A 14,883-nucleotide genomic window follows, 5' to 3' on the forward strand; every position below is an offset into this window, starting at 1 on the left:
GCCAGGACCAAGCAGAACTGTAGGAGCTGGCTTGGTATCCCTGGGAGATACTCTGATATCATAGGTACCGGAAGAACCTCTGGGCTCCTGGGGCTTCATCAGCCCCTTAGTAGTTTGGTTCGTCCCATCATGTATCTGAAGTGTAATCTCCATCTTGATTACTCAAACACAGAGTCCCTCAGGTTGTGTGTGTGAGCTTGTGAAAAAGAGGGTTTGTGCTTGTGCAGGGCTGTGTCAGGCATGGCTGGGCTGAGTTCCCGAGTTGGTGGGGTCCATCACCCTGTTGAGGAGAACACTCTGTTCTCCTTTGGCTCTTGGTGATTCGGAAACCACAAGGGACCCAGTTTTGTTCTATGGTGCTGATCAGAAGCTTGGCGATGCTCTCACCTTATTCTCTATGGAGCCAACTGGATCTTCTCAGGAGAAGCTTCTTTTTTGCCGTGCTCTGGCCAGCATTCAGTGACGGGACTAGCCTTCTCTGATGCCGCTTTTCTTCCCCAAGGCAAGCTTGATGATATTTAGGGTGTCCTGTAGAGAGCTGTTTTTTAAGCATATGATAAGTGACCAGAGCATATACTTTGGGGTTTAAAAACTTCATCGCTGGGTATGAGATCTCCTTTGGGGGTGATGAAAATAATTTAGAATTGGGTAGAGGTTGTGTAACACTGCAAATGTGCTAAATGTCACTGAATTGTACATCTTCAGATGGTGATTTTTATGTAATAGGAATTTCACCCCAATTAAAAAAAAACATTAGCATCATTGTCAACACAAAATCAGGAAAATAGCTATATCTGAGAAGGAGGCCAGGGTCAGGACAGGTGTGGGGCATGGAAGCACTTTAGAAGTGTATGTCAGTTACCTTTAAAGTTCTAGTTCTGAGCTGCTTGGAGTGGGGTCCGCAGACCAGCAGCATCAACATTATCTGGAAACTCATTAGAAAAGACAATTCTTGGACCTCACTCCAGATTGATCAACTCAAAGACTCTGTAGGTGGGGCCCAGAAGTCTGAGTTTTAAGCAGCTTTCCAAGTGATTCTCATGCAGCTCAAGTTTAAAAACTACTGTTCCAGTTCTTGGGTTGAGAGGCATACATGTGTTGGTTTTATAATTTATGATTAAAACACTAATTCAAAAAGATGATATGCATGCCTATGTTTATTGCAGCATTACTGACAGGAGCCAAATTATGGAAGCAGCCCAAGTGTCCGTCAATAGATGAGTGAATAAAGAAGATGTGGTATATATATACAATGGAACATTACTCGGCCATAAAAAATAATGAGATCTAACCATTTACAACAACATGGATGGATCTAGAGAGTATTGTGCTCAGTGAGATAAGTCAGAGAAAAACAAATACCATATGATTTCATCCATATGTGGAATTTAAGAAACAAACAAATGAACAAAGAAGAAAAGACAAACCATAAAACAGACTCTTAACTACAAAGAACAAACAGATGGTTGCCAGAGGGGAGCTGAGTGGGGGGATGGGTGACATAGGTGGTGGGGATTAAGAGGGTACTTATGAGGAGCACTGAGTTATATATGGAATTGCTGAATCACTATATTGTATACCTGAAACTAACGTAACACTGTATGTTAACTAGACTGGACTTAAAAAAATAAGAAAGAGAGAGGGAAAGGAAGGAAGGAAGGAAGGAAAGGAAAGGAAGGGAGGGAGAAAGAAAAATAAACAAATAGGATCAAGCAAGGACTAGTGGTGATTGTGTATTTAGTACCAAAGATTATATTTTAATCTGATTCTATGCAGTTGAAATTTGTTTTAAAAAGGAAAAGACTTCTTAGCAACTCATTGATCTTAATATGTGAATGCCCCACTTCTAATCCAGTGCAGAACGATATAGATTTGGAACAGATGCCTTATCAAAAAAACAAAAACCAGGGGCACCTGGGTGGCTCAGTCTGGTAATTGTCTGCCTTCGGCTCAGGTCATGATCCCAGGGTCCTGGGATTGAGCTCAGTGTCAGGCTCCCTGCTCAGCGGGGAGTCTGCTTCTCCCTCTCCCTTTGCCCCTCCCCCTGCTTGTGTGCTCTCTCTTTCAAATAAATAAATAAAATCTTAAGGAAAACCAGAAAAACAAAAGTCCTGGAACACAAGAGATGAATGGCCCTAATTAGGAAATAGAGATGCGGGGATAGAGCTGAACACTAGGGACCAAACCAGTCTCTCCTCTTGATTCATAGCTTAAGTCTTTGCACCAAGTTTTTTCCAAGGTTCTGCCTTCATGTGGACTCTAACATTTGCTCTGCCTAGCAGTCTGTGTGCTTCCAATCTGTGCAGAGCTAGGGGGAGCCATGGAAGATGCCATCTCTTGGAGTGAGGAGCAATGGGTGGTTTTCAATAGAGATGTGACACCTCGCCTGCTCCCCACAGCCGCTGTGGATGGGCGCCAGGTTTGGACTGGAGTGGGAGGACTGGCCCGTCTCCAGCAAGTGCTTGGTGAGAACAGAGAGGAGGCCTCCAGTAATTGCCTCCTCGGCACAGCGGCCGGGTTGCTATTGTCATCCTGCTATTTTCTCTGAACAGCCTCTGGTGTCTTCTCTGGTGAATATTAATGTCCCCCCGAGTTAGGATGATTGGGCTGAGAGCAGCCATCTGCAGAGCTGTGCCATGTTGGCAGGACTTTTCAACAAGCCCAGGCCAGAGGACCATTTCTTGGAGTGGTTTCCAGGTTCCTACAAGAATCCGTCCTTCCCAAGTGAGATCACAGAGTTTGACTCCCCCAGCCATCAGATGGCGGAGCTGGGACTCTGACCCAGCATTTCTTACTTGCCGATCCAGAGTTCTTCCTCTGACCCTTGATTCCTTTAAGTAACTTGCACATGGAAAGAACCAAAAAACACCCACTCAATGCATGGATTTGTAAATATGAAGGAAAAAAATTGTGCTCAGATCAGAAATGAAATTAATTTCGAAGTAACTAGAGCTTTTGAGCAATAGTAGTTATTTAGATTCAGAAAAAAAATCCATTTCACAATCATGTCATGATGACAGTGGATTAGAAACTTATTTTAAGGCAGAATAAATCAGTCCTCGGTACATCCCACCCACATCAGTAGCTTCTGTTTGCAGTTGAAACTATTTATTAAGTGTGTACATATGCAGAGCACAGTGACCAAATATAGAGTCTCTGCTCTCACCGAAAATGCCAACCACTGGGAAAGACTGTTGTCATTGTTCATTTGTTGTCTAAGTGTCATGACATGGGAGCAACTCGGTGCTGTGGAACTGGAGGCTCAGTGCCAGCAAGGGATACTCTCTGAAAGGTTATCACAAACCTATTGTGGCTGTTGATGGAGAAGCTAATACTTTCCAACTTGTCCATGATCCTTGGTGCCATCTGACTTCTCTGTTTCCCTTATGATCCAGGTGACAACTGGTGGAAGAGCCAGCTACTATGTGTCCTATCGGAGAGAGGCCTTCACCCAGATAAAGCTGCCCAAGTACTCCCTGCCCAAGGTATGTCCAAGCTGCTGCCCTGGGTCCTGTCCGACAAAGCAGCAGGGAGAGGCCACCACGTTGGGCGGCAGGGAGGTTTGACTTCTGCCTGGGAGACAAGCTGGCATTGAACCTGACTTGCCACTGTGGGGCTCTGGCCTCTGCTGATGGCCCTGAACCTGGGTTCTCTATGCCTCGCTCAGCAGGGTATGCAGGCAAGAGCTTTGATTCCCTGTGTCTCATACATCCTGTATCACCTGGGGTCACTTCCCAGGGAAAGGAGAGCTAGCACTCAATCCCTTCTGGGAGTTCCTCCCTCTTGCAAAGGCCTTACTGCCAAACAGAGGGACAGGCTCAGAAGGGCCCAGGGGGAGCCCAGACACTTTATGTACGTGTGCATAAAGGTGCACAGGTGAGTCTCGTGGAGTTCATGCTTCTCTCCACATTTTAATGCCAAATGTAAATGCACTGCCTATGTTTCTGCTCCCTTCTGCCACTATGAGTAATTAAAAAGGAATACTTTACTATAATGTTAATATCAAATGATGGCATTTTAACTCCTCTATTGGAAAATCATAAAACTTACCCTGTGGACGCCATCCCTTGTGAACAATGGCTTCTTGGAGGAGATGGATCTTAGAATCTCAGTCTGAACATGGACAGGATATAATTGCATTGCCTAATGAGGCTGCAGAAAAAAGCCAAGTCTCTGGTTGGACACATATCAAATGTAATGTGGCAAAGATTTGGGTCTGCAAGCTGGTGCTGGGAAACATCATGAAAGGCTAAATGAGTACCAAGGTGGGAGGGATTATGGGACAAGAAGGTGGGTAACTGTCTACCCCTGGTTGTTTCTTTCATTCATTCATTCATTCATTCATTCATTCATTCATTCATTCATATATGCATGCATGAATCCATTCATTTGTTTGATCCTTCTTTTATTCATCCATTGAACTGTTCTTTCTCCCATTTAGGCTTTAACTCTGTGCCAGGCACTAAGTTAAGCTCTAGGGAGAGAGTAGAAAAGAAGCCACAAATGGTCTCTGCCTTCGTGGAGCTTATATTCTGGTTGAGAAGAGAGACATTGAACAAGCAATTGTAGGTGTAGGGAGTGTTATAGGGATAGAAGTTCAAGGACCATTGTGACCAATAGGTGGAGCTTACCTATATGGATACTGAGGATGAGTTTCCTAAGAAAGGTTTAAGACGATATAAGAGGATTAAGGAGTTAACCCTGCAAACAAGGGTTGGAAAACCAATAGAAAAGACACAAACAGGCCCTATTTTAAGAGAGAGAATATGGTTCATTCAACAAACTGAAACATCATCTCAAGAGACTGGGTTGCAGAGAGAGAGAGAGAGGAGGCTGATGGGATGAGCAGGGACTGTATTAAGTAGCCTTGGGGGCCATGGGATCAATTTCTCATTTTCTCTACCCTCTCAGTGACTGGTTGGTGTGGGACCATTATATAGCATTGTGATTGCAGGATGTACCCATCAGATATTCTAAACCCAAGCAGGAAAGGGGTATCCCTGCTTGGAGAAGATGAGGAAAGGGAAGTTCTCAATCATGTTCTTTCTGAAGGAGAAAGACCCCTTGCAGTAACTTGATGATTTCCATGTATTGGCTCAGGAGAAGCATTTCAGGAACTTTCCAAACCATATCCCCCGTGTAAGGCCTGTTCTGTCTCTGCATTGTGTGCATATCTTATGTATTTTTAACCTTCCGAGGAAAACAGTTTGCTCCCCTGGGCAGTGTGGCTGCAGGTGGGGACAAATGAAGCCTGGGATTGATCACAACCCTGGAACACTCCATTAATGATCAGCAACCCCATGGCAATTTATCGTGGTAGAGTACCATCCATGTGGCCCCTTTAGAACTCCATCCAGAGCAGCTTCATTAATATGAGGGCTGCTGTGAAAATAGCTGGATGGTTATCGATCCCCTTTATTAGCCAGCATTGGCTCAGATTTTCCTAGCCTAGGCCGAGGAGGTGAGGACAGAGGGGGTGGAAGTGTTTAAAAATGGAAATGGCTTTTGAGCAAGTTGTTGCTGTTCCAGGACTGTGGCTGCTGTTGGGCATCTTGCTTAAAAACAAGAACAAGGAGAAGCTCCCTGTCATCAACTGCCCTCACACCTCTCCTCCCAGCCTGTCTGTTCAGAACATGCTCCCCTGGGGCACTCCATGGCTTCGAGTGTTTTGCAGAGAATGAAATGAACACCATTAATAATGAGTGGCATTATTAGGAGCAGCAACCTTGTGCTGAGTCCTCCATAACCAGTCCCTGGGCATAGGTGCGGGGGAGGGAGGGTGGGACATGGAAGGCACACACCAGCAGGGGGCGAGGAGGCAGATGACAGGGAGCCATGGTAGCCTGGCCTAAAGGCAATGGAGCTTCTGAGCAAGAAGCCCTGAGCTTTCTTTCCTGCTCTGCCACTTGCTTATCCAGGAGCCCAGGTCTTCTTATCTGTGAAATGGGCATCATAATACCATTGAACTTTACTGAGCCCAGTGCTTCTGCAGACCAGCGAGGTTTAAGAAATACCCAACTCTTTTGTGTTCCTGGAAGTAGCTCACTGAAAAACCACTCTTCCCCATGCACCTCGCTAAGATGCAGATACCTGCCTATTTACCTTTGACGAGACCAAATCCACACTCTTTATTTATAAATGGTTAACTGAACTCTTTGTCCCCACTGGAGGACAATCTGGACAAAATGCTGGCTAATTTGACTGGACCAGACTTAGTCTGGCTTTTCACCTTCCCTGCCTAGCGCCTGAACTTTGACCCCCTCCTGTGCGCTTAAGTAGGCACTAGAACTCAGAACAACCCCTGTTAACCACCCTTCTGAAAGTCACCTGACTGTAAGGAGGACGGTTTCCTGTTCAATGGCCCCCTCTTGCGCCAACTGCTCACCCTGCTCCCCACACCCAGTTCTCTTTAGCCTTGTTTTACTTTCTCTACATAAAAATAATTCTTTCCTGCCTTCACTCTGAGGGGCTTGCAGATATGATAGCCAGAGTGTTCTCCCTTTTGCAATAGTCTTGCACATAAAGGCTCTCCCTACCTAAGTCTGGGTTTGCTTTTAGTTGACAGTAGAATATGTTTAATCCCGCTTCGAATAATAAAAGGGAGGAGAGGGAAATATGCTTGAGAAAATTTATTATAATGATAATGACAGTGATATTAACCTTTTCCTTAATTTCCTTGGGGCAGTTTTTCCTTAATTTTTACATTTCCCCAAATACTGATTTATCCTTCTTTGCTGTGTTGCAGCCACACTCTTAAAATGTTATCTGTAATTCTAATTTCTTTTGTTGCTTCCTATCCTCTCTTCAACCCACTGTCGGCTGCCTTCTGCTTTCCCACACCCCTCTCTCCACTGTTCCACCAAAAATCCTCTAGCCATTGTTACCAGGGAGCACCTCCATGCCAAATCCAATAGACATTTCTACAACTTTATCTTGTTTTTTTTTTTTTTTTTTTTTTTTAACCTTTCTGGAGCTTTTGCCACTGTTGGAAAAGAATTCATACCTGATACTCTTCCCTGTGGAGTATTTTATTCTGATTCACTTTTCTGGACCTCCTTCCCCTGCCACCCTTAAATGTTGATGATCCTAAGTTCTCCTGGCATTCTTCATGGTTCCTAGGTGACCTTATTCCTTCTCTTCGTATGGGTGACATCTATATCCATAGTCCCATCCCATACTCATTGAACCCTGGACTGCTTTTTTGAAGTACCTCCCCTGAAAGATCCCATTTTAAAACTCTAGAACTGAGCTCAGCCTCTCTACCTTATGTCGTATCCCTAAAATTTCACCCTTCTCCTGTGTTTGCTTATTCCATCTATTCATTCATACGAAAACTTTTATTGGATAGCTACCATGTGTACTACCATCGGTACTTTGTAAGTGCTAGAAATGAAGTGATCTGTAAGAAAGACACAGTGTCTGCCCTCTGGGAGCTTATGGGCTGATGAGAGAGACTGGCGTAGAATAAGTAATTACACACATATTTAATTATGAGTCTTTGGTTATGATTGAGCATGCTAATAAGCAGGGAATTTTGTAAGTCAGGTATCTGACATACTAAAGATATGCCCTTTTCCTTTATCCCCTATGGGTTCTGCCTCCCTGATATCTCACGAGTCCATTTCATGGGGTTCTCATGGAAAACCTGCTTCATTAGTTCAGGCCCTCACTGAGATTGTTACAGCCGCCTCGTAAGCCTTCCCCTGCCCCACCGAAATCCACCTTTCAAGCTGCCTCTGTGACAAATGTGATCACACAATGAAGCTGGTCTTCCCCAACCAAATCTCTGCATTGGTCAGTTCTAATTCTCTCTTTTTCCTGCTTAAAATCTTGTGCTAGTTTTGTGTTTCCTTCTGGGTAAAACTTAGGTGTGCCATGCAGAGCCCCATAAGTTTGGCCACTGTCTGTCCTCACCTTCGTCAAGGAAAAACTGCTTTCAAGCCACTTCCACACATTTCCATGGATTGCCCCCCACCCCCACCCCCATCTATAAGCCTTTGTATTCCTATCAGTACCTGTACCGGGGACCTTAGTCAGCTTCGGAGAAGGCAAAGAGTGCATGACATGCCCACCGCCATTGGGCATCTGCTTGAGGTCAGGTTCTACATCTTGGTCCTCTCTGCATTTTTGTTACAACGTCTGGTGCATGGCAGATGCTGAATAGCATATGTGTTTTTATAATGAATGCAGTTACATTCAGCCCAGATTACACGAACATGTTTCAATCATGGGGAAGTGTTTTCACCATCGTTTACCTACAAAGTCTCACGTTTAGGTTTGCGAAAGGCAGCTATGATTCCTCCAAATTAATGGGAGGGCATAGGGGGAGTGTTATTTATAATTGTTCTCCAAATAAAAACATGAATGTGGTTATGTCTGATGCTGTCCAAGTTCCAGTTTAGTAAAGTCCCAATCAGAATTTACTTACTGCTTTTCCCCCACTTTGGTGTCTCTCTTCATCACCAGTCAGATCTCACCCTGCATGTTCTCAGGAGTAGGAAGAATGTCTTTGATTTTTTTTGGAAGGAGGTGGCACATGCTTTGGGGTTAGATTGAGATCACAGGACTCAAGAAATACACTTAATTATCATTCAGATCCCTATTTGACCAATGTTACTGAAAATGCTTTTATTTCTTCTTGAACACTTAGTATTCTGGTTATTATTTGTTGATCCCTATTCAACTAGAAGATCTATTTGGAGAGAGGACACATAGTTCAGAGCTTTTTCAAAGAGTGATGACCCAGACTGCATGCACCTGACTTGTCTGGAAGCCTGGTTCGGATGGTAGGATTTAAGCCTTCACAACCAGACACACTGACTCAGACCTCAGGCAGTGGAACATGGGAGTCTGTGTGCTCTTAAGATCTCCAGGTCATTTTGATGCATATTGAGTTATAGTCCCACTGATAAAAGAGTTTAGCTTCTTGATTCAGATAGTCTTGGGTTTAAATATTAGTAATACCATTTATTAGCTAAGTGACTTAGGGAAATTAAGAACTTTTCAAGCCGACTTCGCAGAGTCCTGGCTGCTAGAGAGCACCCTGTCCGCCAGAGCCTGCAGTACCTGCACGCCAGGCGATACAGCCCACACTCATGGCTAAGCTGGCTACCTTTTATCCTGACCATATGCCCCCGTGTTTTAAGTTGTTTTTTCTACTTCTTTTACATTAGTTTAGTCTAAAATAACTCAGCTCATTCATTTTTATAACCAAAACATCTGGGAAAAGCCCAGCATTTCTATTGCATTTTTAACAGGGTAAGTGAATTTAATCTGTATTTCCTACAGCTGCTATTTCCCCTCCTACTGGGTTCTCGGGCTTTCATTCCACACCGACACAACACAATTTCATCACAGGGTTTTTAAGAGGAAGCCGTATTTCCATTTTCAAGCAGCTCAGTGGGATCCTGTAATTCTATAAGGTGTGTAAGCACAAATGAGCTAGTGAGATCTTAGTCAAGGTGACCTAGGGAGTTCCAGGCCAGATGCTGAGATCTGACAGATTCTCCAATAAAGAGATCCAGATCGCTTCTCACTTTTCCCACCTCCTCGTTGTCCAAATTGAATGAGCTTGCTCCTTTTGAAAAATGTCTTGGAGAAGCGCTCCATAGTTGTGATATTATAAACATTGCTACCTCCTTTTATTGCTGAAATCATTTCTGGGAAAGGTTGGTCAAACATGGTAAAAGCTAGATCCGGCCTCGTGATTTACTCACTGTCAGCTCCAATTGCCCGTGCCCCTACTATGAATGCTTGCCACCACGGTGACCAGGGTCCTCTCCTGCCTTCTCAGGATGCCATTACTCTTTGGCATATATACCTGTGTAGTTATGAATTTTTTAACTGCTTCCATTATGTCCAGTGTTTATCTGTGTCAACATTTCCTCCTGACGGCGTGAATTCCTTAGGGAAGGACTTGAGTTTGTGATCCTCTTTGTATGGCGCCTAGCCACATATGAAAACTGGCTTTTATAAACTCTTTTGAATTGTGAACTGATTAGATTTGATTTTAGAAATGTTCTAGTCCAGGTATACAAACTAAACTAAAGTGACTTCAGGGACCAGGAAGTTAACATGAATATCTAAGAGGCAGGTTATAAGAACATTTGGGTACTTAAGGCTGAGTCTTCCTGAGTGCTGACTTCACCTAAAAGACTACACCATCAGGTATTCAGTAGAGGCTGTGGTCAGACCAAACATTTATGATTCACATTCATCACATGGGTCATAGGATTGCAACTTCTGATCCAGAGGCTATATATCCAAATGGTTAGAAGCTAACAATAAGGTTAGAGCCCTACGACAGAGGTTCACCACTTGGTTCTGCCACTAACTGGCTATGTAATATGAAGCAAGTTGGCAAACCTCTGCGTACCTTAGTTTGTTCCTCAGTAAAATGGAAATAATACTACCTCTGTTGTAGAATTATTTGGATTCTTACTGAAATAATACATTTAGATGCCTTAGAATAGTGCTCAGATGTTAACTAGTTTTAGCAGTAGCCCAACCTCTTCAGTATTTTGGTGAGAAAATTGAAGCTCAGGGACACAGACACATCCCGCATCATATAGCTAACTTCTAGTAGAGTTCCTACTAGGACCCAGAACACTAAATTCCAGGTTGAGTATCCTTTCTGCTACTATCAGTGATTTTCAAATATTATTTTATTAGCAGCAGAACCTCCCTCACCTTTTACTCCCCAAATATCACGCAGAACTCCAGGATAAAACAGATTCAAGTGGTGCCGCTCTGGTTGAAAGACAGTTGGAAGCCCAGAGCCCCGCCCACTGGCTCTGCCTCCCTGCCACGCTTCTCGAAATCCGCATGACTCTGAAGATCCCGAAGAGAAGTTTCACAACCACTACACTAAAAAGTTTGGAAAAGTAAATGAATATCTAAAGAAGGGCTAAGCCCTGTCTTTGCATGTGTGAGTTTCCTCTGGCAAGGCTATATGTCTCCGCTAGCGCTAACACTAACTTTCAGATATAAAAATAAAAAAAATGGAAGTGGATGAATCCCTTGAAACCATGGAAAATGGTAACCACCAAAGCCCCTCACACCCATCTTGCTGTCATTTAGCAAGGAACAGAAATCACGAAGTTCTTAATTTATAGCCTTGGTCTGACACAGAATTGTTTAACATCGCCTATAACTCAGGCTTTTTCTCCACCATTCATAAGTCATGGTAATTACTCTGGGTCCCCATGGGCAGAGGGGTATGGAGATCTGCTGCCTTACAGGTGTTCTGTCTTCTTCCAGGACATGCACATCATCAGTACCGATGAGAACCAAGTGTTTGCAGCCGTCCAAGAATGGAACCAGAACGACACGTACAACCTCTACATCTCAGACATGCGTGGCATCTACTTCACCCTGGCCATGGAGAACATTAAGAGTAGCCGAGGTCTAATGGGAAACATTATTATTGAATTGTATGAGGTATGTAGCCAAGATGGTCCTGCACCTGGGTCTGCCTCTCTTTTGGAGGAGTTTTAATGGGATAAACATGAGCGTTGCAGTCAGCCAGTCCTGGGTTCAGATGGCGGCTGTACCCTTTAGCGATTGTGTGACTTGGGGCAGGTAACTTAGCTTCCCTGTGCCTCCATCTCATCACCTGTGAAACAGGGATAAAATATTTGCCTAATGAGATGGTTGTGAGAATGAGAGAGAACATAAGTAAAGCATCTAGAGTGGTGGTTGACTCAGCAAACTTGAATAGATGGTGGCTGAAGTGAATGTTCTTTGGTGGATGAGCATGATTATGAGCCAGAGGCCCAGGTATTTGACCTACGTGGGCTCGCTTAAGTCCCTTTTTCAACTCTACGGACTCTGAGTGGAGGCACGTATCTATTAGTATATCTTAAATCATTTGGAAAATAACATCTTATGAACAAGTTATACAGGAAAAGAAAAGTGACTATCAGTGCTGGGGATGAGGGATTCCCTAAAATGCCACCAGATGCCAACATTGGAGTATGGTGAAGAACTGACCTTGACTTACTTTGAGTTGTTGTTTAATATGATCACCTTACTGAGTTTTCAGTTATATTGAGGTTTTGTTTTTAAATGTGATCACCAGTTAAAGAATTAATTTATCTAGGAAACCAAGTGACTCCACAGAGGAACTAGAGAAAAACGAGTTGTTTCAGTGACCTTAAGCCTGGGTCACTTTTTATGTCTCTAATGGCAGTGTATGACCTTTGATGGTCCTGGCCACAGTGCTCACCTTGTTGGTATGATGGATTGATTTGAGTAAAGGGGTGTATTTCATTATCCAGCATTCACTAGTGACTGGTGGTCAAACCTACACCTACTACACTGGTGGAGGTCATTCATTCATGGAGGGAGGAGTTGTCTGTCATGAGCGGTAGCTTAAGATGGTGTGGGTGAACTGCTCCCTTACGAGTTTTCATCTTTGAGGCATGGGAGCAGCTTTCAGAATAGAGAGATCAGTGTAGGGGCTCCTGCTTTATTGTGGTGTCTTCTGAGCAGTGCCTGGCGAAGTTCTAGCATCCCTACACTGGTATCGAAGTTACTGAGAGTGGTAAAAGATTCTAGTTATTTTATTAGGTAAGAGGACCACACAAAGTTCTGGGGGTGAATAGAAGTACAATAAAAAAGAGAGAGAGAGAGAGAAGTGAATGGCACTGGGTGTAAAACAGAATCAGTAGAAATACCGTGATTTCCTAGGACGTTGTTGACAAGTGCTGATTCCCTTAACGACAAGGTCCCCATTTGGGAAATGGCCCAGATTTTTTCTTAGAATTACAAAAATTTCTTAGAATTACAAAAACTGGTAAAGATGACTAAGGTGTGTAAAGGGCTTTGGGAAGCTTACCTTTACATGCCTCTAATCATACCTGGAGGCAGAAATACCCTTTGTTATTGGGCAGTAAATCATTGCTGGTGGGAAGGTTTAGACGAAATGTTCCTAGGACTGAGGCCATTGCAACCAGGTTCCTCTTCACATAAGTGAGGCTATAGAGATGAGACAATTATTCATACTCCTGTGGTCAGACCTCAGTAGGACAGGGTAGACATTGCTGCAGACGACCTTCCAATTGAGAAATCCCTGTGTCTCTGACCCTATCGATAAGGCAGGTGAGTTTGGCACTGTGCTGTTCTTTTTGTAATAAAGAGCACCTTGGTCATTGTGAATAGTGAGACACTCTGATCTGAAGTGGAACATGGATCAAAATGAAGAATATGCCTAGATATATGTATTTTTTTGGTCTTGCTGAAGTCAGCCATGCCTTTTTGGTCTTTTGGGGGGAAAATGCATGGTGTCATTCCATCTATACAGAAGGAAGACATACCAGGCCAGGCAACTTCTCTAAAACCAGTTGTGTTGAGTTTGTTCTCCATTTAATTTTATCCGGGTTCATTGGGCCCCTGCTTTGTGTTAAAGCCCATGAGTAAGGCAGGAGAGATACCGATTCTTACCCTCTGGAAGCTTGCAACCTAGTTTATTGGGCTTTGAAGAAGCCTGTGAACAAAGTTCCTTTTTTTACCTGCCCAGACTGTAGTCAGTTGAGACAGAGACAAAGGGTGAGACAAGTGGAGATCAAATACCAGCTTTACTGCTTTTAAAAGTTATATAGGAGATGGGGCGCCTGGGTGGCTCAGTCGTTAAGCGTCTGCCTTCGGCTCAGGTCATGATCCCAGGGTCCTGGGATCGAGCCCCGCATCAAGCTCTCCGCTCCGCGGGAAGCCTGCTTCTCCCTCTCCCACTCCCCCTGCTTGTGTTCACTCTCTCGCTGTGTCTCTCTGTCAAATAAATAAATAAAATCTTTAAAAAAAAAATAAAAGTTATATAGGAGCAAGTGGGCTTGCTAATACTGCCTGCCAGACCTGGATGCACCCATCTAGTCACATGCACAAATAGTAAATCAGAAGCTGTCTTGTGGAAGCCTCTTCCTAGAACACCACGGCAGTGAGGTACAGAGAATGTGATCTTTGCAGGCAAATCCCCAAAATAGTGGACCTGGGGATGAGTCGTATATGCCCAGTTCTTTTTTTGCAATGTTACCAATCTGATTACCATCTTTTTGCCCTGCAGAGGAAGAAGTGGAAGACATTCCATATTTTAAGACCTGCATGAGTCAAGAACTAGTTGGATGGTGTAGATTTGTAAGACCATGAGCTAGCCAATCTAATTGCATCAAATAGATGCTCACCAGGTACAAGAATGAGTGCCAGATAGGTGGTTGGAGTTTAGATTCTAGAAGGCATTTAATACCAAGAGAATAAATTGTATCCAGACACTATCTAGACCATGACCGTATTGAAGGCTTTTAGAGGGTGTTGCCCTTTTGTACCTGGAGATGCATTCTGTGATTTGGAGATAAAGCCGAATTTAATTGGTCTCTAGGGGTCGTTAGTTTTTAACCTCCTTCACTGGAGATTCTTATAGAAACTGAGATTGTGTACCATATGGCCAGTTAGCAAAGAAACTATAATTTTTCTGGACTCTGAATGCCCTTGAGTAATGCATCTGGGAAAACTAGGAAGCTTTCACATTCAATTCAACTAAATTAATGCACTTTCATAGAGTATATTTTGTTTGATGAGATGAAGGTGGTGCATGAGACTCACAATCTACTGGAAAGATACATGACCCTATTAGGGTAGTTAGTGATCACAGACTAACTTGTATTAAAGCTGTGATTTTCCGTGTTGTAGAATCACTAAAGAGGAAGGTTAAATCTAACTTGAGGAATTTGGGGGGACTTGGAGATGAATTGGCTTAAAGGATGAATTACTGGAGCTTGGGAGAAAGGCATGTCTGGTGGAATACCAGCATGAGATGAGAACCAGAGTCTGATGAGTAGATGCCCATTTTCATGGAATGTTGAGTGACTTTGGGGAACAGTGGGGTTAAAT

The 14,883-nt window shown here is 43.6% G+C and overlaps 1 protein-coding gene across 2 annotated transcripts in view; it reads left to right on the plus strand.

Annotated features, from left to right (window-relative positions):
* The window catches only part of SORCS3 (sortilin related VPS10 domain containing receptor 3), a 633,396-nt gene that overhangs the window by 509,770 nt on the left and 108,743 nt on the right, over positions 1-14,883 (plus strand). For both annotated transcript variants that reach the window (XM_027597074.2, XM_035724341.1), the window contains exons 8-9: positions 3,396-3,485; positions 11,260-11,439. In XM_027597074.2, coding sequence (XP_027452875.1) covers positions 3,396-3,485; positions 11,260-11,439 — 270 coding nt within the window. The remainder of the gene's footprint in view (positions 1-3,395; positions 3,486-11,259; positions 11,440-14,883) is intronic.

The sequence above is a fragment of the Zalophus californianus genome, chromosome 15 (genome assembly GCF_009762305.2).
Source record: "Zalophus californianus isolate mZalCal1 chromosome 15, mZalCal1.pri.v2, whole genome shotgun sequence".
NCBI classification, from domain to species: domain Eukaryota; kingdom Metazoa; phylum Chordata; class Mammalia; order Carnivora; family Otariidae; genus Zalophus; species Zalophus californianus.